This window comes from Anthonomus grandis, chromosome 7 (genome assembly GCF_022605725.1).
Source record: "Anthonomus grandis grandis chromosome 7, icAntGran1.3, whole genome shotgun sequence".
Taxonomy (NCBI): Eukaryota; Metazoa; Arthropoda; class Insecta; order Coleoptera; family Curculionidae; genus Anthonomus; species Anthonomus grandis.
Genome location: NC_065552.1, coordinates 16,363,091 through 16,389,945, shown reverse-complemented (window position 1 = coordinate 16,389,945; position 26,855 = coordinate 16,363,091). Strand labels below are relative to the sequence as shown.

The 26,855-nt window shown below is 32.2% G+C and overlaps 2 protein-coding genes across 2 annotated transcripts in view; one reads left to right on the top strand and one right to left on the bottom strand.

Moving 5' to 3' along the window:
- Window positions 1-26,855, top strand: part of LOC126738165 (N-acetylgalactosaminyltransferase 7) — a 58,356-nt gene continuing 31,501 nt past the window's right edge. The window contains exons 1-8 of the mRNA XM_050443359.1: window positions 1-124; window positions 244-474; window positions 5,675-5,870; window positions 10,222-10,563; window positions 14,186-14,338; window positions 14,396-14,650; window positions 14,704-14,905; window positions 15,023-15,124. Of these exons, the coding sequence (XP_050299316.1) occupies window positions 328-474; window positions 5,675-5,870; window positions 10,222-10,563; window positions 14,186-14,338; window positions 14,396-14,650; window positions 14,704-14,905; window positions 15,023-15,124 (1,397 nt within the window). The 5' untranslated portion in view covers window positions 1-124; window positions 244-327. The remainder of the gene's footprint in view (window positions 125-243; window positions 475-5,674; window positions 5,871-10,221; window positions 10,564-14,185; window positions 14,339-14,395; window positions 14,651-14,703; window positions 14,906-15,022; window positions 15,125-26,855) is intronic.
- Window positions 10,777-11,687, bottom strand: LOC126738191 (uncharacterized). The gene is made up of 2 exons (XM_050443405.1): window positions 11,189-11,687; window positions 10,777-11,125 (listed from the first exon to the last, which is right to left on the bottom strand). The coding sequence occupies exons 1-2, from the start codon at window positions 11,603-11,605 to the stop codon at window positions 11,006-11,008; spliced, it is 537 nt and encodes a 178-aa protein (XP_050299362.1). The 5' UTR covers window positions 11,606-11,687; the 3' UTR covers window positions 10,777-11,005.

The following is a 26,855-nucleotide window of genomic DNA, read 5'->3' as shown; positions in this document are numbered from 1 at the left end:
CTGTCGAGAATCTGTCATTGTTAGAATCTTTGTATGCAACCATTTTTCTATACTATATATTATTCGTGTTATGTTATGTGGCAAAAATCAACCGAAGATGAAGAACTGTCATTTCAATAATCCGGTATGTTTACGTGTGCACAATCAACATATTTATTTGAAAAGAAATATAATTTTTTTAAAACTTGATTTATATTCAAAAAGTAAAACACGTCCTTGTAAAGCTTTCTCTTTTTATTTTAGATTTAAAGAAAGAGAAGAAAACTTCACTATTCACTGGAATTGGAATGAACCATTAAATACAAAACAAATATAAAAAATACAAAAATGTCTTTTATAGTATATTTAAGTAGAAGATATCGAACACTTCGGTTACTAGCCCTTGTGGCTATTGCCCTATGTTTACTTTATACACTAGCAACATATGATATGAATTCAGGACGAGAGTTTGGATTAACACGCAAGATAAGGAGGGTAAGAGTTTCTAGCAAATAGGTGACGTAGATTTTTAGGGAATTTGATGGACTACCCACTATTTTATTATTATAAAAAAATGTGGAACAAAGTGAAATACTTATGGTTAAGTAGCTTTAAAAAAAGTAAATTCAAGTTTAAATTGAAAATAAGCTTTATTATCAAAACATAAATATATCTTGTGGACAAAGCATATTAATAATGTCAAATGTAAAAAAGAAAAAACTTACAGTACAGTTTTTATATAGGAGAAAATGGAAATGCATGTGAGGTAGAGTTAAATGATATACAGTAGCGGCCAAAAGTAGAGAAACTTTTGATTATTTTTAAAAAAATATTGATAGATTACTTTTTAAAAATATATTTTATTGTTTTAGGTGGAACACAAATACAACATAAAAAATAAATAACTAGTGTATAAGAAAATTATTTATAAACCCACAAAAAATTTTTTTTTTATTTTTTAAGCGGTCAAAAGTAGAGAAACTTAAGCAAAATATTACAAATACTTAAAATAAACCTAATATTTGGTAGCAAAACCTTTGTTTTTAATAACTTCTGCACATCTTCTGGGCATCGACTCCAACAATTTTACAATTTTTTCTTCTGGTATTTCCTGCCAGGCCTGCGATAATGCGCAAAACAGTTCTTCTTTGTTTTTAAATTTTTCGGGATATTTACGCCTAACATCTAACTCCAATTGTTCCCATAGGTTTTCAATGGGATTTAAGTCGGGGCTTTGTGGAGGCCAGGCTAAAACGTTGAGCTGTTCCTCCGCAAAAAAATCTTTAACAATTTTAGCTGTATGTTTAGGATCATTATCCTGTTGAAATTTCCAAATTAGTGGAAGGTTTTCTTCGGCGTAAGGTATCATATGATTCTTGAGGATCTGTAAATATTGATATCTGTCCATAATACCCTCAACTTTTATTAGCGGACCTAGTCCATGCCCAGAAAAAGAACCCCATACCATGACATTACCTCCACCATGTTTTATGGTTGGCCTAGTGTATTTAGGATTGAATCTTTGATGTGGGGGACGCCTTACATACTTTATTCCATCCGACCCAAATAAATTAAATTTACTTTCATCGGACCAAAGTATGTTTTTCCATTGGTTATAAGTCCAAGTGGAATGTTCTCTAGCAAATTTTAAACGAGCATGCCGATTTTTCTTGGAAATGAATGGTTTCTTTGCCGGTCGTCTGGCTTGGAGGTTTCCTTTGCCTAAGCGTCTTCTTATGGAACGGATGGATAGTGAAATGGAAGGGTTTCCTTTCTTAATATCCACGGCAGTAAAGAAAGGATTTTTTTGGGAACATCTTCTTATTACTTTATCATCTGAAGGAGTAGTCTTTCGCGGCCTTCCGGTCTTAGGTTTAATTAAAGAACCTCCACGTTCTTTGTACATCTTGATTTGTTTAGATATAACACTTTTATTAAGCTTTAAATCAATTGCAATTTGATTTTGTTTCAATCCATCTTGATATTTTTTTATAATTAGTTCTTTTAACTGAACTGACAAATGAATACCTCGTGGCATCTTACTCGACTAATACTAACACACGACTAAAATATTATTCTCTTTATTCAAAAACTGTTTGTTTAGGAATGATCGGAAAAAAAGTTTCTCTACTTATGGCCGCAAAAAAATGAAAAATATTTTGGTATTTTCGTCATGTGTTAAAGAATGTGTTTATTTTTATATCATTATAAGTAACTTAAGGTACCCAATGATTTAGTGATGAAATTAAAACTTTTTATTTAACCTATTAATTAATTTTTTAAAAAATTAAAAGTTTCTCTACATTTGGCCACTACTGTATATCCTGTTTTGTTTAACCTTATATATTAGAAAAATTTAATTTTGCCATATTTTAAATATTTTAAGCCCACCAATAATTTTTCATTATTCATTTAGTTACCCATTGACCCATTAACTCCACCGGAAAAATAGACTACTTCTTTAACAATAATTTCTGTCATTACAAGAAAGGTTTCATCTGGCACTTCTGGAAAAACAGAAATGTTGGGCATGTTACAATATTGACACAATTTTTATTTTTCTAATTTTCATTTATTTTCTTTTTATTTTTATTTTCCAAACATTGTCTAACAGCAAATTCCTAATAATATGACAATATAACTTATGCTTTTCAGATCAAGAAGTAATTATACAAAGCACACAAACCTAAAAAAAAAACTAAAAGTTCAAAAACTATACCTATACTTTAGGTAGCTTAAGTTAACAGCATATAAAAACTTAACAGTCTATAAAATTTGAGATAATTCAGAAACAACAAGGGTCCCAAGCTCACATCTCCAGAGTATACTATAGGCAAAAGAAAATTAAGTAAAGGGTTTATATTATAGAAAGAGAGATTTGATGATTATAAGGTCAGGATCATTGGAGTAATTTTATTTTTAAATGTAGCTGTAGTGCCATTAAATAGGTCAATATTATTATACCTGTGTATGTACAATATTAAACCATGAGCAAGCTTGATATAAAAGAGAATTTTTTTCTAAGTTAGTAGGTCTATTTTCTAGATAAAAGTGAAGGTGTTTTCTAGTGTGAATGGGAGAAAAAAGAAAGCTTAAGTCCCTTAGAAGATGAGGTGCATACATTTTATAGTTGCATAGTTTCAATAAAAAAAGTTGGCTGCTTAGAGTAGCAAAATGCCTCAGAGATTAAAAAAAAATAAAATCTTTGTAAAAGTAACTTATAGTCACAACCCCTGGCCAGGTACATTCCATCAATTTGCAAGCACAGATATTTCCAAAACTTGCACTGCACGTCATATTCCAGTCTGTCTATATGGACATTATAGTTGGGGAACTACTCCATTGCTGCATAAGGTAATTGAGACTTAATTAGGCTATTATATATGTCCAGCTTTTTAAATTCGTTGGTAGCTTGTAGTGATTATGAACCAAGAGTTTTGAAAAAATGTTAAAAATGAGTTTGTTGTCAATTAATTATGACAGCTAGATCCCCCATAGAGTTCACATCTTCTAGGGAAGAATTATCTAACCTATAATTGTACTTTATTTCATTGTGAATATTTGAGATTGACATACACTAGCACTGTTTATTATTCAGATGTAGTTTATTTATTGTACAGTAGTGTGCTAAAGCATCAATATCTCTTTGCAGTAGAATACGATCCTTATTAGTTTATATAATGCAAAATGAAAGATACTCAGACATAAACTAGTGATATCATTGACAATAATACAAGAGATGAATGGGGCAAGATTGCTTTCTTATGGGGCACCACTCAGTGTTGGATAACAATATGACTTAAAGCCATTGAATTGAACAAAAGGTGAATGGTCTTTTAGATGGGAAAAAAGGCCATGATGAAAGCCCATACACATCATTTCTACAAAATTTTAGCAATTTTCTAATTCTCTAGAAAAGTGGAATTACTTATAGCAAGTTAAATATGCCAAGCAGAGAACTGTAAAACATTGTGAACAGTCACGAAGGATAAAAGAAGGGATCAAATTATGTTCAGCTGTGTGTTTGTTTTTCATTTTTTGCAGTGTAGTTTTAACTTCATTTCCAGTTAAAGGGCTTATTAATATGTTATGGGAGCAGGAATCATGTAAACCTCTTAAAGAAATCAGCAAAACCATTGACAATGCATTGGGGTGTTCTGAATGAGGACTGACTGAAAAGCACCAAAGCAGGGATTTGGGAAATGGTTTTCCTTTGATTTACGTATTTATAGAATTGTTTGGGCTCATTCTTTAGAGATGACTCAGTTTTTTTAATATAGGATTTATAGGCATTCTTAATTTTAATTTTTGTTATTCTTTTAATATTAGAGACTGCAAGATACTTAGAATGAAGTTTATTTTTCTTGTATATTTTATAAATTTTATATTTCTTTTTTTAAATTTTTGATAATTTTATTTGTGTACCAGGCAGGGTTTTTAATTATTTTATTGTTGTATTTTAAGAGAGACCCTGTTTAGTCTAATATATTGTATAGATGCCTACAGAAAAGTGATACAGGATTCACTTCAGAGGCAGAGGTTAAAACTGCCAGTTCATAGAGTAGAGGGTAATTGGTATTATGGTAGGGAATTTTAGATATATAAAATGGTTTGAAGTTCCATAATGCCATAAAGTCAATTAACTTATTAAGTTGGGGTATTCCCCAACTTAATTTCTAAAGTCTCCAATGAGGATGACTTTATTATTTTGTGTAGGCTCATACACAGACAAATAATCAAAACAAAGTTGATACTGAGACAGTTGTATTTGTGGTTGAATATAAATAACAAAAATATATATGGGTTTAAAAGAGATTAGTAGCTTACACCCCAATATGCCTCTCTGAGGTCGAAATCCTCTTATCGCGTTTTGACCAGCGGTAGCATATAGAAATAATATAATCAAATATTAGTTAAATAATAGCATTAGCATTACTTATAAATAACAAGTCCAAAAATGTATATTAACAGTCCTAAAACAAAAGTAAAAACTTTAACAGTACATATATACCAGGTGACACAGAAAAAAGGGAACACTTAGCTTTTTTACTTTTTAAGATAAATAAATGAAATTTGGTTTATCAATAGAATAGTTATAAGTGCATCTTTTGACATATTCTATTGTTTTTCACTTCCGGTTTAACAGGAAGTGACACTAACTTTCTTATTATAGCCACATGCTAACGTTTGAACGTTTTTTATTGCTAATTCCATACTATTTTTTAACCAGGAATGTTACTTACTGGTACTTATTTACTTACATAATGTTACTTTTATAATCTCGAACCATTATCTAAAACAGGTGCATAAATTATTGCACACCTTTAATAGCAATAAAACTAAATCTTGATAAAAGCAAAATTATTATTTTCTTGCCCTAAATGTGAAAAAGACAAGAAGTGATATATTTCTATAAATTTATATATATTTAATTATAAATATACATAATTCCTTTATTATAATTTAAAACTACAGTATTTATAAATACTTTTTATTTCATCTTTCCTCATTCGATCTGTAAATCCAACAATATACCGATTGAATTTGAATTTGCTATCTAAATTATCTTGGATCATAAAAAAAAAACAAAAATTAAACAGATTGTCTTAACTTAAAGATTCTTAAATATTTATTATCACTTTTTATTCTAAGAAAAGTCATTATTATTAGGCTATTATTTATAATTTTTTCATAGTCAAATCCAGAAGAGAGACAAGCTCCTAAGTTAGTATCAGATCTAGGAAATTTTGAGCCAAAGGAAATTCCTGAAATGGATGGACCAGGTGAAAAGGGTGCACCTCACCATTTACAACCTTCACAGCAAAATGATGCAGATCAGTCTGAGTCTGAATATGGAATGAATGTTGCTTGTTCAGATGAAATTTCATTAGGTAAGCAATTAGAACTTAAGATTTAAAGTGCTTAAGATTTAGCACTTTAATAACCAAATTCTTAGAAAAAAAATTCTAGAAAGAAATTTAATGAGGCAATTATTGTTCGTTTATTATATAATGTAATTTGTTCTGATTTACAGAAGTTGTTCAAAAACTGCGGCTCTTTGCTTTGGGATATTACAGTGTTTTTTATTTTACTCGCCGAGTTTTAGCAATATTCGACAAATAAGAATTAAGTGTGTTTGTTATTCATTGTTTTGAGAATATCAATGACCTAGAAGCAATACGGCAATACCTCGTAAGTACAAAAAAATAAAAAATCGCGCAATCATGTCGAGAACAACTCTATCTACCAATCACAAGACGCGTAGCGCCATGAATCAATGAATATACTACTTTCTGTCACGTGCCAATACCTCGCGTCAAAATTTTGTAGTATTTATTCACGTATTTATTTTGTTGTTGTTATCAATTGCGGCTGTTGCGTTAAAGTTTGTGTTGCCAGATTTAGCATATTTTTGAGGTATGTACAGTTTTTTCTTAAATATCTTTTACTAATTCGATAGGAGAAATACTAGTTTACGCACTGTTGGTTTATAGATAATTCTACATTTAATTATTCTATATAATAATAGCCTATTTCTTTCCTTGTGTACATACGTGGTATTGCAAAGTACTCAGAACTGAGAAATATTCATTACAAGTGTACATATGTGGGGTTGCATTTTTTTTAATTGTCACAAAATTTTCTGAAATTATGTAATTATTGCTAAACTGTTTATTTTACGATTTTTATGGTAATCTTTCTCTAAGTCAACCAGTTTTCATTTTATAACAATTTTGAGATATTATTACCTTAAAAAAGTCAAATTGCTGCCTAACTAACAATGTGATTTTTTGTTAATGAACGGTACGTAAACAACGTATGATTTTATGGGTTAATATTTTAGGCTTTAATTTGAGTAGGGATATTAGAACAACTTTTTTTTTTCAGAATGAATCGAGGCAAAATAATATTGGCACTGCTTAAGCAAATTGAACAACTTGATTTCACTTAGAATCTGCTAGAACCAGAGGTGTCGTCAGATATTTGTGCGCCCTGGTTATTCTTTAGAAGATTTGCCGATCGAATTTGAAAATAGAATCCTGTTCGAAGAAAATTCGAGTATGCTCTACAATAATACACCTATTAACACTATTATCTCTGACCAAAGCACCATTAACCCCAAATTTAAAAAGAAACCAGAAAGTAACCAAGAAAAAGATGAAATGATAAATATCAAAGCTGAAACAACAGCCAACAACATCCAAATTGAAAACTTTAGACATGACAATGGACAAGAAAATAATAACAAGATGGATCCTGATTATGTACTGAGCAGCAATGAAGAAAGTGAAGAAATTGTCAAAAATATAGATGAGGATAATGGTGTTGAATGTCGAAATGAAGATTCAGATCAAGAAAGCATGCCTATTAAACAAGGGAATAATAGAAGGAAGAAATTAGATTTAAACAAAAATAAATGGAAAAGAAATGAAAATAAAATGAAGCACATAAAAGGAAATGAGTATCTTACTAAAAAATGGAAAAACAACAAACTTAGGCAAAAAACAAACGTTTATTTTTGCAATAAAGTATAGAATGACAAAAGAAACAAAATATTTCAAAACTTTTGGAATGACTTGAACATGGAACCAAAAAAATATGTTTGTGGTCAATAACGCTCAGAAGGCAGAACCGAAAAGAATAAAAACGGAGAATAAAGAAACACAAAAATCGAATAGCTTTATTTATTATTTAAGAGTTGCTGATCAGCCACTTGGAGTGGGTAAAAACATGTTTTTAGCAACTCTTTGTATTGGAGAATGGAGTGTAAGAAACTGGTGCAATACTGAAGATAACGGAATGTTACCATCTTCGGCAGAAGTAAATGAGAGGAGAAGAACCGTTGAAGAACGCAAGTTATATGAAAAAGAATATTTCTTGAAAATTGGCTTGACAACTTACTTAAAATTCCTTCACATTATGCGAGAGCCGATACCAAAAAATAATACATCGAGGATAATATATTCAAAAATAAATCAGAGCTGTATAAGAGGTACATTGAAAAATGTTGTAAAGGGAAAGCTCTCAGTATTTTATGAGATATTTGAACGGAAAAACATAGGTATCTTTCAACCAAGAAAAGATCAATGTGACGTTTGCTGCATTTTTAAAACAGGGAACATGAGTCAGGAAAAATATGAGGCTCACATAGTATCTAGGAGCAAGACTTGAAAAACAAAAGGATAAGGAAGCGTTTAAAGAAAATTGCCATCTTAAAACAATGGACCTTCAGGCGATACAATTATGTCCTAGAATGTCGCTTCCGCACTTTATTATAAACAAAAACTTGCATGCAAAACAGATGCATAACTTTAGCGTGTATAATTTGGCCACACACTAATTCACAAACTTTTGGTGACATGAAGGTGAAGGGAGGGTTGCAGCCTCGAATTTTGCAAGCTGTTAAATTGATTACGCAATTTAGTAAATCAAATTTACTCAAAATAATTTATTGCTATGGTTGTGGTTATCAAAACCGAAATGCGAATATTTCAAATTCTTTACTGACCTTTGCTGTTAGCGACAAAAGAAATGTGGCGCAAACATTTATTGTTAAGGACCACACCCAGATGGAGTGTGATAGCGTGAACAGTCTAATAGAATGATATCTAGATAAAAGAGATATTTATTTACCAGGGGAATATGTATCAGTAACTAAGCATGCACGCAAAAATCCATTTCTCTTGGACACGAAATATTGGCACTACGATTTTTTTAAAATGTACAATGATCCAATGTTTCAATGGTATTCTTCTATTACACCACCTGGAGCCACAGTTTCTGAAATAAAGGACTTAAAATACACATCAGAGGGAGTCATATATTGCAAAACAGACTTTGATTCTGATTATTTGCCTTTAAGAAAAACAAAGTCTTTTGAAATAAATAATGTTTATTATAAAAGCCTTAACGCTTCTAAACTTAAAATTTCCCTTAAAAAATATGAGCAACTTATTGCTATCACAAAAGTTATAGATCCTGTTTATCATGACTTTTATAAAAATTTACCACTTTATAAAGTTTGTAAAAAATCCAAAGATAAGTAGGCAATACAAATAACTCTTTTGATAAGTTTTTTTTTTGTTAGCTAGTTATTGCAGATTGCCATAACTTTCATTCAATAAGCTATTTATAACCTCTAGTGAGTACTATTTTAAGTTTTGACTGTTTCTGTGTTTTCAAATTCAAAGAAGTTTGTATAATTAAGTTATTTAAGTTATACGAAATAAAAGTTTTATTTTTTGTACTTTTTATTAGTTATTCATTTTTCACTTCAAAATATAAAAACTTTTTAAAAATCAACTAATGACGTTTTCTCTTAATACCCAAAAATTTTGACAGATGTACTTGGGAGGTATTTATTCTAGACGATCGGTATCTTGATTTAAAATTCTTGTTAGTTTTTATTTTTGATGTTTTTACAGAATGATTTTATTAAAAAACGTCCGAGTTTGTCTGGAATTGCCCTAAATTTATTACCTTAACCCTATTATCAGTATCAATATTTAGTTTTCCTAAAAAGCTAGGTTGTAGGTTTAAAGGATCCACCATCCAATAATCGGTAAAAATAACTGTTTTTTCGCTGTTTATTTAAGGAAGTCCAAATATAACTTGAAAATTTAAAGAAACATACTTTGATATCGTAACAGTGTATTATGTTTTATTTCAAATTTAAGTTAGTTTCAAAGATATTCCCCGACCCTATCTTCTCTTGATTTCTTCGTTTAGGGTCACCTAACATCAGAGTCAGATAACAAAGCAATTGACAGGAACAATATGGCCAAGCTATTTCTAGAAAAACATTTGCAAATGTACCTTGGGAGTTTGAATATAGACTCTATATTGTCTTAAAAAGAATGGAAATCATTTTAAACATTACCTAAATTAATCATGAAAAATACAATTTTAATTTAATTATGTAATGTTTTATTTAATAAGCAAAAACTTACTATATCGAAGATAGCTTTGTAGAGTACCATTTTTAAGTGTTTTTAAATAAGACAGGGGAAATCCAAAACAGGGGATTCCATCCCAAAACAGAGGATTCCATTTAACATTATAAAGTTGGGGTGGTTGGGGATAAGTGAAAACAAATTACCTATTACATTACTGGTTTGGCTTTTCTTATAGATTTTTTATCTCTTTTTGATTCCTCGGCTATAGATAGCTATTGTAAGTTTTCAAATAGTCACTCCGTATATATTATTTTATATATTCATTTCTTGTATAACAATTCTTTAGATCGCACCATATTGGATACACGACTGGAAGAATGTAAACACTGGGACTATCCTACTGACCTACCAAAAACTAGTGTAATTATTGTGTTTCACAATGAGGGTTGGTCAGTCTTACTCAGAACAGTGCATAGTGTTCTGAATCGCACACCCAAAGAATTCCTAGAGGAAATTTTGCTGGTCGATGATTTCTCTGACAAGGAAAATCTAAAATCTGATTTGGAAAGATATTTGGATCAGTTTGAAGGAAAAGTAAGATTGCTGAGGAACAGCCAGAGGGAAGGCCTGATTAGAACTAGGAGCAGAGGAGCTGTAGAGGCCAAGGGAGAGGTAATAGTGTTTTTGGGTAAGTAAATAAAATTGTTGCTTAAAAAATAGTTTTTTCCGAAAATCGATAAGAAATAATAACATTTTTGACAACATATTTGAAAGAAAAAGTCAATATTTCCTCCAACTTAATTGTTGCCTGGCAACCGAAAATAACAGTAAGGAAATATTCATTTCTGTACTGTAAGGAAATATTATTTCCATACAGTAAACTTTAGAACATAAATGCGAACAGGCTTTTTCCTAAACAATTTTATTTTTAAAACTTTCAGCACAAACAAGGTTAACATATTTTAAAATTATTACTTATTATTTGCTATATTTACTGCTATTTGACAATTAGTACAAGTATTGAAAACTGGAAGAACTTGGGAACTATTAGCATTATTTTGTTTAATATTTTCCAAACTAATAATTTTATTTGTATGACAATAACTATTACTATAAATGATCTTGATGTATTAGTTTTTGAATCCGGTATGGTAACTAAAAGTAGATAGTAGGTCTTGTATATCTTGTACAGTCATTTTAACCAGCTCGTCCATTCTGCAACCTCCGGAAATTCCAAATATTACAGCTACCTACAACAATAAATTAAGCATGTAAAGAATCCAAATATAATTATTTGAAGTTTTGTAAGTTACCTTAATCATTAAATATTCCTTATCTGGAGCTTCCTGAATAAATTTGTTTATTTCTTCTTTAGTTAAAATCTTGGATTTTTTTGGCTTATAGGCATGTGCTTGCCGTTTCAGGAATGCCCGGAGTTTTGAATATTTAGATATATCCACATCATGTCTAATTGCAAGGGTTGCCTTCAGCATTGAATAATTGACCCATAAAGTTGAAGATTTTATCTTGGAACCAAGCTCCAAGAAGTATGCCATTACAAAATTTTCCGAGAAAGAAGTTACATTTGTATTCGTACGGTAGTCCATGAAGCGGTTGTATGCATAGTTATACTTATTTCTAGATTTTACTGGTAACAATTCCAATGATGCAGCATTCACTGCCTCCGTGAGATCTGGGGGGGGGGGTTCCAGAAATGGAACAGTCATCATCACTCATCATTTTACACGTTACTTTAGCTTTTTAAAACGTTTAAAAATCAACACTTTGGAAAGACGCCACAAATAAACTTTCCACTCGTCAAGTTTTACAATTTAAAATTATGTACTTCGTTTCCGTAGTTACGAAACAATGTTTCATGGCTTCTTTTATTTAAGGGAAAAATAATAATGTTGATTTTAAATTTTTAACATGATTAGTAATAATTTACCGTAATTTTAATGATTCCCGATTTTCGAAAAATAGTATGTAGACCTCGTAGGAAAAGCCACATTCCCGGACTCCGTATTGCCAGTCTCGGCTTGCGCCTCGACTGGCAATTTTTACGATGCCCGGGAATGTTAGGCTTTTCCTACTAGGTATACAATATACTATTTTTTATTGGCTAGTAGAACTCGTTTTTGCTAGTATAAGGTTTTTTTCCCGCTTGTCTTAATTTGTTTACACCTACCTTAAAAATCGGCTTCACTGTATCTTGTTACGGTTGATCCATGTTGGGGAGCTCTTATTTTTACTTAAGGTTACAGATATGTATAAATAATTACACTATACTAATCATTTGCAAGTTATGTGTAATTTCCCTTGCTTAATATAAGACAATCTCAACACAACATTAACAAAGATTTAGAAATGTTATTGAATGTGCAATAGCTTATAATATGAAGTTAAATAGTAAAAAAAAATAACTTAGGTTATTTGAAATGTGCAAAAATTGTATTGTTGAAATTTCTAGTATTTCAAAGATTCAAATAAACCAACGGCTTATTAGGATAGTTCCTGTTCTTAGATGAGACAACACACGTCTTTTTTTTTTTCGTTGCAATGCGGTAATTCTACCAAATTGCTATACTGCATCAATAATGTTTTGTGATCGCTTTTATCATATGGAAAGGCGATTGTCTGGAACTTCCTGGACCAATATGCTACTGACAATGCAGTAAAAAATTCTAGGAGTCAACGCGGTCAAGTTCTCATTGCCATAACGCATTTTAAATTAAATTTACAACTTTTTATGCCGGCTTCCCAAATTCCCCCGAAGTTTGGTGTCTCTGCAAGTATGAAATGCCATCTTATTTTACCGCCTACGAATTTATGGGAAATTTTATTGGAATGAGTTTACAAGAATTCTTAAATTTTTCCAAGCTAAATAAATTAATTAATTAATTTTTTATTCGCGGTAAAATAATTCAAGCCATTGTCAGAATCTTTAAGGTATGCCTAAAAGATCATCATTCGTTAGTTTTGATTTCAGCTCTATATGTACTGCCTTGGTGCACATACAAATGAATAGGGTTATACGTCTTATGACCCTAGCAACTTGCGTCTTCCTATTATTCAATAGAAGGGACCCGCCATAATCAGTACATACAATTAGAAATGGTAAATAACAAGATTTGCCTAATGGGAGAGTTACCAACAGGTAACTCTCCCATTAGGTAAATCTTCCATTAAATAATTGAGAAAAGCAGGCTTCGCCTTATAATAAATTTATATGCATCCGGATTATGGCTCCTAATTACGTATTAAGTATTATTGTATTACTGATCACAGAAAATTAATTATCATTGACGCCAACGTGGCGTCTCTATATGTGGAAAAGACACACTCGTAATTTTTGGAAACTCTAAACAAATATAAAATACAGTAGATAATTAACAAATTAGCATCGAATGATACAGTTCATGACATATAAGCTTTAGCGCAGATATTTATTTTAATTTTTGGCAAAATATTTATAATTAGCTAACACGTGGTTTTGACATAACGTGTCCCATCAGATTTCGGTGTAAAGGTGGGTCGGTATTTAGATCAGTCCTACAATTAGTGCGACTAATTGATATGGGTTGTAGCAGGCATTGAAATAGATCATTTGGGTATGGATATTCGGAATCCCCACTTTTGCGAGTCTGTATGACATTAATTGAATATATTTATTAAACTTCATTAGATTTTCCAAATATGTGGAGTAGACTAGAAGGTTGACTTTTCTGCCAGCCTCTATATGTGGATCTTCCTCCCGTAGTTTTTCTTGGGCGTACCTTATGTCTACAAGGAGCAGCTCCATACCGAAAAAGAATACCTCCCCAGGATAATGACGGCATGCACTTACCCTTAGGATATATACATATAGACATATTCTGTCAAATGGTGTATTGAACGAAATGAAAAACATTTTTATGTTTGTAACCTTTTGAATTGTTATTTCTTTTCAAATGGTCGTCCTGTTATAACGGTATATATGCAGATATTTATTTCAATTGGTTCTTATACCCAACTTCCACGCCCTGTACAACCCATATTAATTCCAATAATTTACATTGTGGGAATTATTAAAAATAGCAGGTGAGGAATTGAAAATATTTTCCAGGTTTATAATATTACTTAACTTAATAACAACTTAACTGGTTCAATATATCCGCAACAATAATTTATTTAATACGAAAACAGTCACGGTTTCACAAATTCTATAGTAGCTTCTACTTTTTAAAAGTTTTTGTGATTCTCAAAATTATAATTTTTGACTCATGTAAAAATATGAAAGAAAAAAACTTGAAAAAGTCGTCTTTTTTCAGATGCTCATTGTGAAGTAAATACCAATTGGCTACCTCCACTACTTGCTCCAATATACAGGGACAGAACTACAATGACAGTTCCTATTATTGATGGCATTGATCACAAAACTTTCGAGTACCGACCTGTTTACGGAGAAGACCGACATTTTAGAGGCAAGAATAATTTGGTAGTTAGAAAATTATTTTCTTTTATTTTAAATTTTCTTACAGGTATATTTGAATGGGGCATGCTTTATAAAGAGAACGAAGTTCCCCAAAGAGAACTCAAAAAAAGAAAATACAATAGCGAGCCCTATAAAAGCCCTACACATGCTGGTGGTTTGTTTGCCATAAATAGAAAATATTTCTTGGAAATCGGGTCATATGACCCTGGATTGTTGGTTTGGGGTGGTGAAAATTTTGAACTCAGTTTTAAAATATGGCAGTGTGGTGGCAGTATCGAATGGGTACCCTGCTCACGTGTTGGTATGTTGATTGTCTATAAAGTCTTTGACTTTTTTTGATAATTATTTTTTTAGGACATGTGTATCGTAGTTTTATGCCTTACAACTTTGGAAAATTGGCGCAAAAGAAAAAAGGGCCTCTTATAACTATAAATTATAAAAGAGTGATTGAAACATGGTTTGATGAAAAGTACAAAGAATTCTTTTACACTAGAGAACCCATGGCTAGGTTTTTAGATATGGGCGACATTAGCAAACAATTAGCCTTGAAAGATAGGTAAGAAATTCGACTTATAATAAGATACCACAGCCGTTTATTTAAAAACATATACATTAATAGAAAAAAGAGACTGGTCTTATTGAAAAGAAAATAAATTTTCTTAATGTATTTTAGACTAGGTTGTAAAAGTTTTCAATGGTTTATGGACAATATAGCTTATGATGTATTGGATAAGTATCCAGAATTGCCACCTAATGTTCATCAAGGAGAGCTAAGGTAAGTTTGATGTAATTAATATAGATCTTTTATTGATATTTTTTATTAATTTTATATTTTGGTTTTTGAATAAAAAAAATATAGAAATTTATTTATTGCACAGTATATAATTGCTATTGCGAAAGGAAATCTTTAATAACACTCATGGGTTTCACAAAAGAAATGCTTAATTTCAGTGACGATTTAAGTATAAAAATAAATGTTATAAGAAACTTATAAATTATAGAAACAAGAAATTGAAATGTAGTATTTAGATAGTACATGAATGGAAATCGTTATTTATGTTAGAATCTCTTTCTCGAAGAATTTCTATAAATGGAACGATTACAACCAATAAATAAATAATTAATAAGTTCTATATCCAAAGCATTTTTGAAATTCAACTGTTAGGTGGACAGGAATGAGAACAGATTTATCGGAACAGATAATGTATCCAGCAATAAAAAAATGCAAAAACACACAGGTGCCTTGAGTGAAACTTTTTTTATTTCAATGAGACAGCAAGTTCCACCTTAAATATAGTTTTTACCACCGATAATCTATTTTGTTTGATCTGACCGGAATAGTCTGGACGTACATCTACTGTTTTCCTGTTCATATTTCTAAACAACAAAAATAAGGCTTTTCCAAAAAATCAATAAATCTAATCTCTTTTCTCTTTCTTGTTAACTTTTTTTTGTAAGTTTCTTATTTTGGATTTATTTTTTTTAAATTTTATACGCACCGCACAAAAATTATCGCATCACTCATTATTTTTTAAATATTGCAATTTATTATGCTTTTTAAACAATTTTATCATTATAAAAAACTTAATTTGCATTAAATATGACTTTTGCAATATTTATTTTAAATCAGTTTGATCCAGCAAGGCAAGAATTTTATATAACGAAAATATACACAAAATTATTTAACTCCATTAATACTAAAACAAGTTAATAAAATTCTAGTAGCATGTACTGCCGCCCCTGGATCTGATTACAGCTTCCACTTCGAAGGCTTCTAAACAGGTTCTGAATGTACTGTTGTGGCATATTTTCCCATAAGTCAATAGCAACATTCTGAAGAGTATCTCGTGTTCTTATTGGTGTTGGAGGTTGTTGAATTTGCCAGCCTAGATGGTCCCAGACATGTTCAATCGGATTAAGGTCCGGGCTACGTACAGGCTAATTTAGGGTGGGAGTCTCAGCATCTTCTAAGAACTGCCGAACCACTCTAGCAACATGTGCACGAGCATTATCGTGCATTAGCACCGAGTGATCACCAATAAAGGGCATATAGGGTACTACATGGGTTCTAAGATATTGGTTATGTACCTGTCAGAGTTAATCCTTCCATCATTCACCGGTACTAACTCCGTCCGACCCTTGAAAGAAATTCCTCCCCAAACCATGATAGACCCACCATCGAAGCTTTCCGTTTGAATAAAATTAACTTGATCATGTCGTTCATGACGTCGCATATGTACTGGCACAAGTTTGTCTTAAGAATATAGGCAAAATCTGGATTCATCTGTGAATAAAATATTGGACCAATCCGGAATATTCCAATTTGCGTGTTCTCTAGCAAATTGCAATCGTGCTACTCGATGCTGTCTGGTAAGACGTGGTCATCTAGCTGGCACACTGGCTTGTAAACCTGCTTCTAACTGGTTGTAGCCTAATTCTAACATTAAGGGTAGCCAACAGATCTTGCAGCTTTCTAGCGGTGGTGTGACTAACTGTTAGCCCTGTTTACTTTAAATAACATCATCTAGTGCCGAAGTTACCCTTTTGCGGTCTTGACTTGGTCTGTCTGGCTGTCCTGTTTCTTGGTAGCGATAAACGTCTCTTGATAGGGTGGTTTGTTAGACGCCTATTACCGCAGCTACGTATCGCTGACTGCGGCCATCTTCTATGAGCGCAATCATTCTAGCAGCTTCTACATTGGTGTTTTAAACGTTCAGCCACATCCATTTTATCAAAACAACAACAACAACACTCTTTGCTTAAAAACGTTTTGTTCCTAATACAATGCTCTTACAAAGAAATGAACTCGCAAATTTATAAACAATTGAAATTATTATGTAATTCCAGTTGTTTATTCAACATTTTTCTCACGATAATTAAATAAACAATCTGCCTTGTGGTTGACTCGTAAACGACAGAACAATTCAATTAATTTAATGTTGCTCGTCTTCAATGTAAGAGGCTAAAAAAAATTAGTAGGATAGAAAAATAGAGGATAGAAACTAATAGGAATAAAGACTTGTTTTCATTTATGAAATATTTCTAATACTGATGCTATACAACTTTTACTAACCAAGAGAAATTTAATTCACATATTTAAACAAATGATAGGGGGCAAAATCTAAATTTATAATAGTAAACGTCACTCGTTATATGATTTTTTTAATTTAGCGGGGAGGCTAAGACTCGATAATTTAATTTTTGTGAGTTTCTTGAATTTTTGTGAATATGTTTTTTTAAGAATATATTTTTTTTCTGTTTGAATTAAACGTTTAATCAGTTTTAAAGCTCTGTTTGACGAAGGAAAAAATTGATACAAAATGTTGCCATTTAACTTTGTGTTATAAATGGCAAGTTGCCACGTTTCAGAATTCTTGTCATTCATTCTGCAGGAATCTGTAGGAATGGTAAACGTTTATTTATAGCATTATTGATATTTTTTTGTCAAATTTTGCCATTTGTTATCAATCATTTACGAGACTTTTGAATAAAATTATAAAATTTCATATTTAATAATTTTGAAAGATTCTGGTGACAACCCAGAATTTTTTCCTGTATGGCAAATGTAGAACATGCCCAAGACAAACTGAAAGATATCCAGAAATGAATATAAATTCTAAATACGCTTTAGAATTATACTAATAAGTTTACATAAACTGGCTTGTTTGTAACCAAAAAAAGAATTTAAGTAATTAAAGTACTTTAAATGAACAAGTATAAATATAAGTTTTAAACAACATCGTTGCAAATTCTACAACCCCTTAGTACAGTGGTAGGTGAAGTAGAATTGTCTCATAAATGAGTAAGAAAGGGCTTCAAACTGAATACGTTTTTACTATATAAAAGGCTTTTCAGGGTCAAACCATTGAGGGTATTGATGAAATTTTCATAGAATTGGATTTTTATGGAATGGATTTTGTACAATTATGATCATTAAAAGTTAACTAAATAAAGCGCGTCAACGTTTGCCAGGTATTCTTGGAAATGCTATTATTGGGTATTATTCATTGAAGAAAACCTAATCTGGTGACCTTTATTTAAATTTGGTTGATTCAAAAAATAAATCTATTAACAATAGAACACCTAGAAAAAAGTTGAAGAATTAGCCCATTCTTGCAGTAGAGTTAATAGATCAATGGGTAACTAAAAGTATTTCGGTCATCTTCCACTAAATGGCCTCCAAAAATTTAGTGGAGGGTGACTGAATGCTGAAATACTTTTAGTTACCCATTGATCTAGAAGAATGCTAGTTGCGATTGATGAATTATGATTGTCTATAATTTTATTCTCTGTCAATAAGATGGAGCTGCACCTCACTACTTTTTTGCGGTTAGTTTGTGTTTTATGCCTTGTAACTCTTGATCTCGATCTAAAGGCTTTTTCTTGACTTTTTCCTTTCCATAGGATAATCAAATTATCTTTAAAACAAGTAAGGCTGAATTTCGCTTTTGCTATAGTACATTGCAAATGCCCCTTTTGAAAATTTTGTAAAAAATTTTTTAACAACTACTGTCACTTTTGCTTGTCTAGGCAGCTGACTTTTGCCAGTCTTGGCAGCGCCGTGGGTATACACCTAGTAATCGTGTAGCCCTGGGTACGAGTCCCAGGTATATATATTCGTCCTTGGCATGGTCTTTTGTGAGTGTCTGATTTAGTTTATAGTACAAAATTATAGATGCTGTTCCTGTTTGAGCTCGTGACTAAATGTGCCCAGCACAAGATCAACAAATAAATTTAAAAAAAAACTACTGTTTTGGAACATCTTTAAAAACTGGCTTAAATAATATGACAATGTTTTGCCATGTATACCATATTAAAAAATAATAATCAGTCAGACTTCTTGCAAAAATTAACTTTATTTAACTTTAACATGGCATTTTAAACTTACTTTTTAATAGTATTGTTTGCCTTCAAATTGTTGGGGGTTCCAGTATTTGGACCACTGTTGGTACCAACTGGGAAACTGTTGCTTGTATCCTGCGAAATTTTGTTGGGTCCATGGCTGGGCGGACCATAAGTTCCTCCAGTAAAAAGGATTCTGGTGGTATTGTTGGTATTCTCCCTGAATGTCTTCGTAAGCAGGTTTACCTTGAATATATCCTTGTTTGGTGTGGAACCAGTTCATTGGTAACTGTTGTCCCTCAAACTGTTCATGCTCGGTCCATGGGTATTGAACGTATGCAGGTTCTCCATGCTGGTATTCTTCTTGTAGGGAGTTGTACTGGTTTGTCCAGTATTTTTGGAACTCGGGGAACTGGGTTCTGTAATATTGAGGCCAGGATTGTCCACCGTATTGGTATTTATCTTGAGCGTTGTAATCTTGGTTTATCCAGTATCTTTGGAATTGAGGAGTTTGGTACCATGGGTATTCGGAATGCACCCAAGATTGGTACATTGGGTTTTGAACATAGTTGGGATACGCGTACCATGGTAGTCCTTGGTAGTTCTGGTAATACCTTGAAAAGTATTGCCATGGGTTGTAGTAAGACCCCTCATGAATTCCTACATCAAACTTTTTCTCATTGTTGTATATTTTAGACGAGGCACATGCCAATGATAGGCAAGCTAAGAACACTATGCACTTCATGATTCTAGAATTGAACTGTTGCTGTTTATGAAAAATATTCATTCTTTTATACTTATGAGAAGACTTGTTGCCGACTTCGTTATCGCAGGAATTTAATTTTGCAATATCAAAACATGTTTTGTTCTTGAAAATTGAGACATTTTTAATGATTAAGATAACCTGAGAGGATTATATTATTATTTGGATAATCATAATTGTGTTAATTGTTTTTTCATAAATATTATTTTAAATGAGGCACTGATAAAAAAATATTTCCAAACAAATTAAATATATATTTCTGAAAATTTGTTAACAAATTCTATGAACAAATGAAGACGTTTACTCAGCACGGGACCTAATTAAAAAAAAATGGTCGAAGTTGTTGGTTTTTTGAATATGTCATAGATTAAACGAGACAATATAATTATGTGTTACCTTATAGCGAGATATGAAGTACGTCGTGCGATGCATATTTTTTATATTTTGCTCTCTGGAGATGAACCAAGATTAGTTCAGCGTGGTCAGATTGTAATCAATTACTTTATTTCTAAAGGTATTTTAAAAAGGCCTATCAATAAATTTAAAAAAGAAGTTGATTATGAATTTGAAAGAATTGGCAACGAAATGGCAGATAAACGCACTTCCTTTTATGGAAACTTAATTCGCTAATAAAAAGTTTTGTCACTTAAATTTGCGTAATATATTACATTAAAAGATTAAATGCGTCCGATTTTAAAATACAGAACAGAGATTGTCGTTGATATAAACGTGTAATTGCCATGTTTGAGAATTCTTGGTATGCATTCTGCCGATGTGTAGGAATGGCAAGCGTTCATTTCATAACGTATGAAATGAATGTAATGTAGAATATTACATTCAGATTCACAAAACAAATTAAAAGATAACCAAGAAATAAATTTAAATCTTAAATACGTCTTAGAAATAACTTTAGGGGCATTGGCTCTGTGTTGCAAACACAACAATTTTTTTTAAATGAATCAGCACAAATATAATTTTTTACGTCATTGCTACGACATTGCAAATTCCACCATCTCACTTTATGCAGTATCACGTCAAATAGGATTGTCTCATTGAACAGTAAGACAGGTCTTCAAATTTAATACATTTTACCTACATAAAATGATAATTAATCAATATAAAAAATAAATCAATGAATGCCAATTAAATTTAAAAAATTGTAGTTAATGGATATGGAGAAGAGGTGAACGTTTAGTATTCTTGGAAATGCTATTATTAGGCCTATATTTATTGAAGGAAACCCAACCTGCTGAGCTTTATTAAAATTTGGTTGAAAAAAATAAATATTAATAATAGAAAATTTAGAACTAGAATTAGATGCTCTTGGCAATATAAGTTTGCAAGATCTTATTATCTTATCTTTCAAAAAAATGAAGTTCCACCTCACTACTTTTTTCGCACTCAGTTTATATTTTATTGCTACTCTTGATATTGATCTTAACAATTTTTTCTTAATTTTTTCATAGGATATTTAAATAACCTTTAGTGAAACTCAATCACTCTTCCTTAGAAGGGTTGATGTAATTTGCGTAAAAATAAACGTATAAAAAGTACCCCTTGACGGACCATGTTGTGTAGTTTTGCATATTATAAAGCTCTGTGTATACAAACCACAATTTTTTTTTTTTTTTAAATGAAGTGAATCGACATTAATGTCACCTTTGTGTATAGAAATGTTTTAAGTAAAAATAGAAGAACATAAGATATTTCAGTAATTTCTGTTAAATTCCTCCAAATGTGTCAATTATTTATTACCACTTATTTCAATAAATCTAATAACCGCTTTCAAAAATTTTAGTAAACAATATTTTAATAAAATACCGTTTTCATATTTAAAACTATTAAAATCATAGCTTAAATAAGGATCTTGAAAAACAAAAGAGATGCGCAGATAATTAAAAAATTGCGCATTTTCAAGCAATTCCGAGTAGTTTCACAGATATGCCTAAAAAACCTAAATTTTCCGATTTCGTTTTAACTTCTTTCTGACGTTATTTAAAGAGATCTAGAAAAACAAAAATTACTTTCTTATTGCTACTTTTTAAGCTCTACAAAACACCGTTGAGAGGTTTTTCGTAGGAAGTTTCGTTTGAGAAACCATCAATTTTATTTTTTTGTACGGCGCGTAAAAAAGGATAGTTTTGGTGTAGTAGGCGGTGAAATAATGGCGCTGAGAAAATTTGAAAGTAATATTATTGACACATAGTGGTTTTGAACTTTATTCTTGCATCTTCTTGATACAGTTTTTTTTCTGTTACAAAATGGAACCTGCTTTTTTTACTTGAGGAGAAGTTTGGTATGTTATATCCTATGCTACAGCAACGCCGATAAAGCTGGTCGCATGCTTTTAAATAACTATCCAGAGAGAAAAAATGTTCGAACTGTCGGCTTTGAATCTTAAGCAGTATGGCGCGTACATGAAACCAGTATTGTCAAGAAATAAGCCCTGAAATGAAGAAGAACATGTAATTAGCTGTAACTGAAAATCTGGATTAGTGAGTCCGCGCACAATATCCTAATCGTTGGCGAGTATGGCGGGAAAATCGATAGGTACACATTCAACTGTTCTGTGGCCCCCTCATTTGCCGAACATAACTCTGCTCGATTTTTTTCTCTGGGGGGGTATTGCAAGAATTATCTTTACACTCGTGTTGTTGAATCTGAGGATCAGCTGAGAAGAAGAGTTTTTGAAGCGTTCTAGAGCATTACACTTGATATGTTAAGTGTTTTTAATTCGACAGTTAAAAGGTGTTTTTAAATAACTTTAATTTATTAAGAAATAACGTGACCTACCTACGTACATGAATAAAGTTTTTAGATCTTCACTATGTGATTTTAATTTAATATTTCGAAACATAAGTAATAATAGCCTACTACAACATACTTAGCGCCATCATTTCACCGCCTTCGACACCAAACCTTTCGAAATTTAATATGAACCCGCTTTTTATTGTCAATTTAAATATTACAGAATCACATTCTGCCATACATCGAGCCATATAAAAAAAAGTTTTTGATGGTTTTTGATGGTGGTCACAGGTAAATTCGTAATCACAGTATGTGAGCGCATGTAAGCCGCGTGTGGGATGGTGGAAGAGTGGTGTCAGGACACACGGCTGTCGGTCAACCTAGAAAAGACCGAGCTGATTCTCATTACTAAGAGGCAGAGTTTGTCAGGCTTTAAACCTCCCACTATTTATCAGACTCTCACGTTTAAACCTCCCGTAGAGCAGGTAGTAAATAAGACAACAGCTCTAATATGGCAATTACGGCGAACAATATAGTTGGGGTGTATAACCCCATGTTCTTCAGTGGCTTTATACTGTAGTCATACGACCGAGGGTCTCATACGGATCGAATCCTGCCGAACAAGTCAAGAAAGGACTTAAGTCTGTTTAGCTTGGAACGGCGAAATTCGACGAAAATGAAATTCTTTAAAATAGATATTAAAATGTTACATTTTCATACCGGATAAAACATTTCTAATTTAAAATTGATGACGCTCTTTCCGATTCCGTTTAAATATTTTAATAGTTTTGTTATTTGCACTAAGAAAAACGACTTAGGTCAGTGCAAAAATGAAAATATAAGAGAAACAAGTCCTAAGTCGACATAGGTCTTTTTTACTTGTAAAAGCGCTCGAGCCTCGTCCACTTTACAAGAAAAGAACTACCAAGTCTAAGTCCAAAGTCTGATGACATCAGCTACTATATAACGCACAATTTATATTCTCGATTTGTTAATATAATTAGTGATTAATTAATATATTTTTTGTTTATTGAAATTATCGCCCTCGTATCGTTTAATGTTGACGAACATTGCAAATCGTAATCCTATCGATAATTCTCTTAAATACATGTCGAAAAAGAAATCATTCGTTCTAATAAATATTTAAAGAAAGGAAAATTTTAAAAATGTATGAGTAACGAAAAAAACTCAAGTTCATACTCAAAATTCAAGTAATAGTCGCATAAACCAGGCATTTAAAACAAAACTGTAAACTTTTTTAGATTTTCTTTTTCGCAGATAGATGTGTAATCCACTTAGCTGTTGATTAATATAAAAAAATCATTTTGACCAAAAAGGTGACTTTAATGAAGAAGGACGACATGGCGATACATAAGAGGATAAAGGATACCGGAAAGTGGCGCAATATTCATGGAATTCCGGAATATGGCTCTCAGGATATGTATGAACATACCAATTCTGACATCCAAAGGCACTGCATCGAGTGGCAAACTAGGGCTAAAGAAGGGCTTTCAAGGCGAAATCCTGACAAAGGAAGAATGGTCGACGAACCAAATTAAAGAGCCAAATGGGTTCGAGGCATGTAACACAGTAGGGTCATGGATGAAAAGCACCAATTCGGCCGGGGCTGGAGTGTACAGGATGGCAACGAACACACAGGAGAATCCTTTCCGCTAGGGAAAACACCACAGTTTTCCAAGCGGAGGTATGTGCTATTGTTGAATTAGCAAACAAACGAGAAGCATTGGAAGGTTACCGGGGGATTTGCATCTACTCTGATAGTCAAGGCGATCCAGAAATCCAGGGCTAGCTCACTTAGAAGCTGGGTGCTAGTCTAGGAGTGCAGACACGCATTGGAAAGACTTGCAGCACACAGGGAAGTGAGACTGTGGATCCCAGGACACCAGGCTGTCGAGGGCTGGCGATCAACTGGCAAGAAAAGGTTCCGTTAGCCCCTTCATAGGCCCCAAACCTTATCTAGGCCTCAGCAAAAAACAAATCTCCCAGTCACTTTATAATTTGGTCTGGGAAAAAACAAGGAAGAATTAGGAAAGGACAGAAGGATGTAGACAAACCAAGCAGATGATACCAGATCATGACGGCTCTAAAGCAAGGCGACTGCTAGCAAAGACCCCACAGGATATCAAAAACTTGGTGGGAATCATGACTGGATATAACTGTCTAAACAGGCAGTTACTCGTTCTTTGTATAAGGGAAAGCCCGCTCTGTCCGAAATGCGGTACAGGGAGGAAACTTCATACCATATACTAGGTATGTGTGATAGGTGGAGTCGCATGAGAAGGAAAACTTTTGGAGCAACAAGACTTCAACGGGAAGATCTTGACTGGGACAACGTACAAGCCTTTATTATTATTAATAATAATAATAATAATAAAGACTTTTATTTCAATAACTATACATTATAAATATATACTTTATACTTTATAGATTTAGATGTAGGCATGGTGAAGAATCCTTTATTTCTTATATTCAAATTATGTAATTTACCTCTAGACATAAACTTATTTTTTAGTTTCATTATTGAAGAATTTGATCTATCTTGTAACAACTAATGTAACAATCTTGTGTACAAAATTTGCTAAATGAAGCTTGCATCTATTTGATATATTAAGCCATTTAGTTTCTTTTATTTTATGTGATATATGTTTATTCCTTTTAATACCATATATTATTCTGCAACAAGAATTTTGCATTTTTTGTATTTTTTTCCACTAATCGAAGACATGGCATGTATAGAAAATCACAGTACAAATAATGGTTCAGGACGATAATGTCACACACTATTTTTTTAAATCTAAAATATTCGCTTAATTTTCTCTGACTGTATATTAATTTAAAACAAAGGAAATATTTTTTATTTAAATGCTTAACGGGCTCGCTGTAACGTAAATTTTCATTGAGGATTAATCCAAGATTTTTAGCTGAAATAACATAGGGAATTTTTGAGCCATCTAACACAATATCAACGTTTTTCTCAATAATGTTGCTCTTTTTATTATTGGCAGTACATAAAAGTTTTGGCTTGCTTGAATTAAGTTGCAGATTCTGCTGATAGATAATGTTCAATAAGTCCAAATTGACCTTCTGCGCCGCATCGACATAGTTAGATGTGTCAAAATTGTATACAAGATGTGTGTCGTCAGCGAAAGCAGTGACTGTGTAGTAACTAGTAGATTGAAGAATATCAGCAGTATATAATATAAAAAGTAGCGGAGACAGAATTGAACCTTGGGGACACCGGATCGAATATTTATAGTTTCAGAACAACGTGTATTGTACGAAACTTGTTAGGATCGATCACTCAGAAAAAAGATGTTTACAGACTCATCCCTAAATCCGTAATAGTGAAGTTTGGCGCAAAGAAGTGAATGCTCCAAATTGTCGAAAGCCTTTGAATAATCTAATCTAATAAGACCAAAATGCTGGCCAGTCCCTTATTGTTTGACTCGATAATGCTATTTGTAACCGATGCTAGGGCAGTAGATGTATTAGAGTTTCTGAGGAAGCCACATTGGTTGTCCGGAATAATATGATGATCGGTCACAAACGCATACATCTCATCGTATAAGATTTTTTTGAATACCTTTGAAAGTGCTGGCAAAATGCTTACAATTCGAAGATCTGGTAAAGATGCAAGATTGCTAATTTTCGCTAATGGTTTGCCACTTGCTGTTTTCCAAGAATTGGGAAAATATTGTTGTTCAATACAGCAATTGACTATAGGTAGAATATACATATATGTCTAAGAAGGGGCTACATAACTTCAACATTATTAAAAGGACGGGCCGACTCAGTGAAGACTGCGCATTGGGAGTGGAGGCGAAGGGCTGGATGATTCTGGGGTTGTCGAAAAGGGATTGTTTAGACCTATTTGCCGAGCTCTAGCTCCCCCACCCGTACTACTACTACTACTTTTAAGCTCCTTTTTTTAATCTGGCTACTTTTGTTTTTCCATATCTTTTTAAAGAACGTCAGAAAAAAATAAAAACGGAAAAGACAAATTTCGGTTCTTAGGCATATCTCCGGAACTACTCGGAATAAAACTTTGTAAACGGCAAGCTTTGTTAGGCTTGAAAAGGCGCAACTTTTCTCCTATTTACATCTTTGTATCTCTTTTGTTTTCCAAGATCTC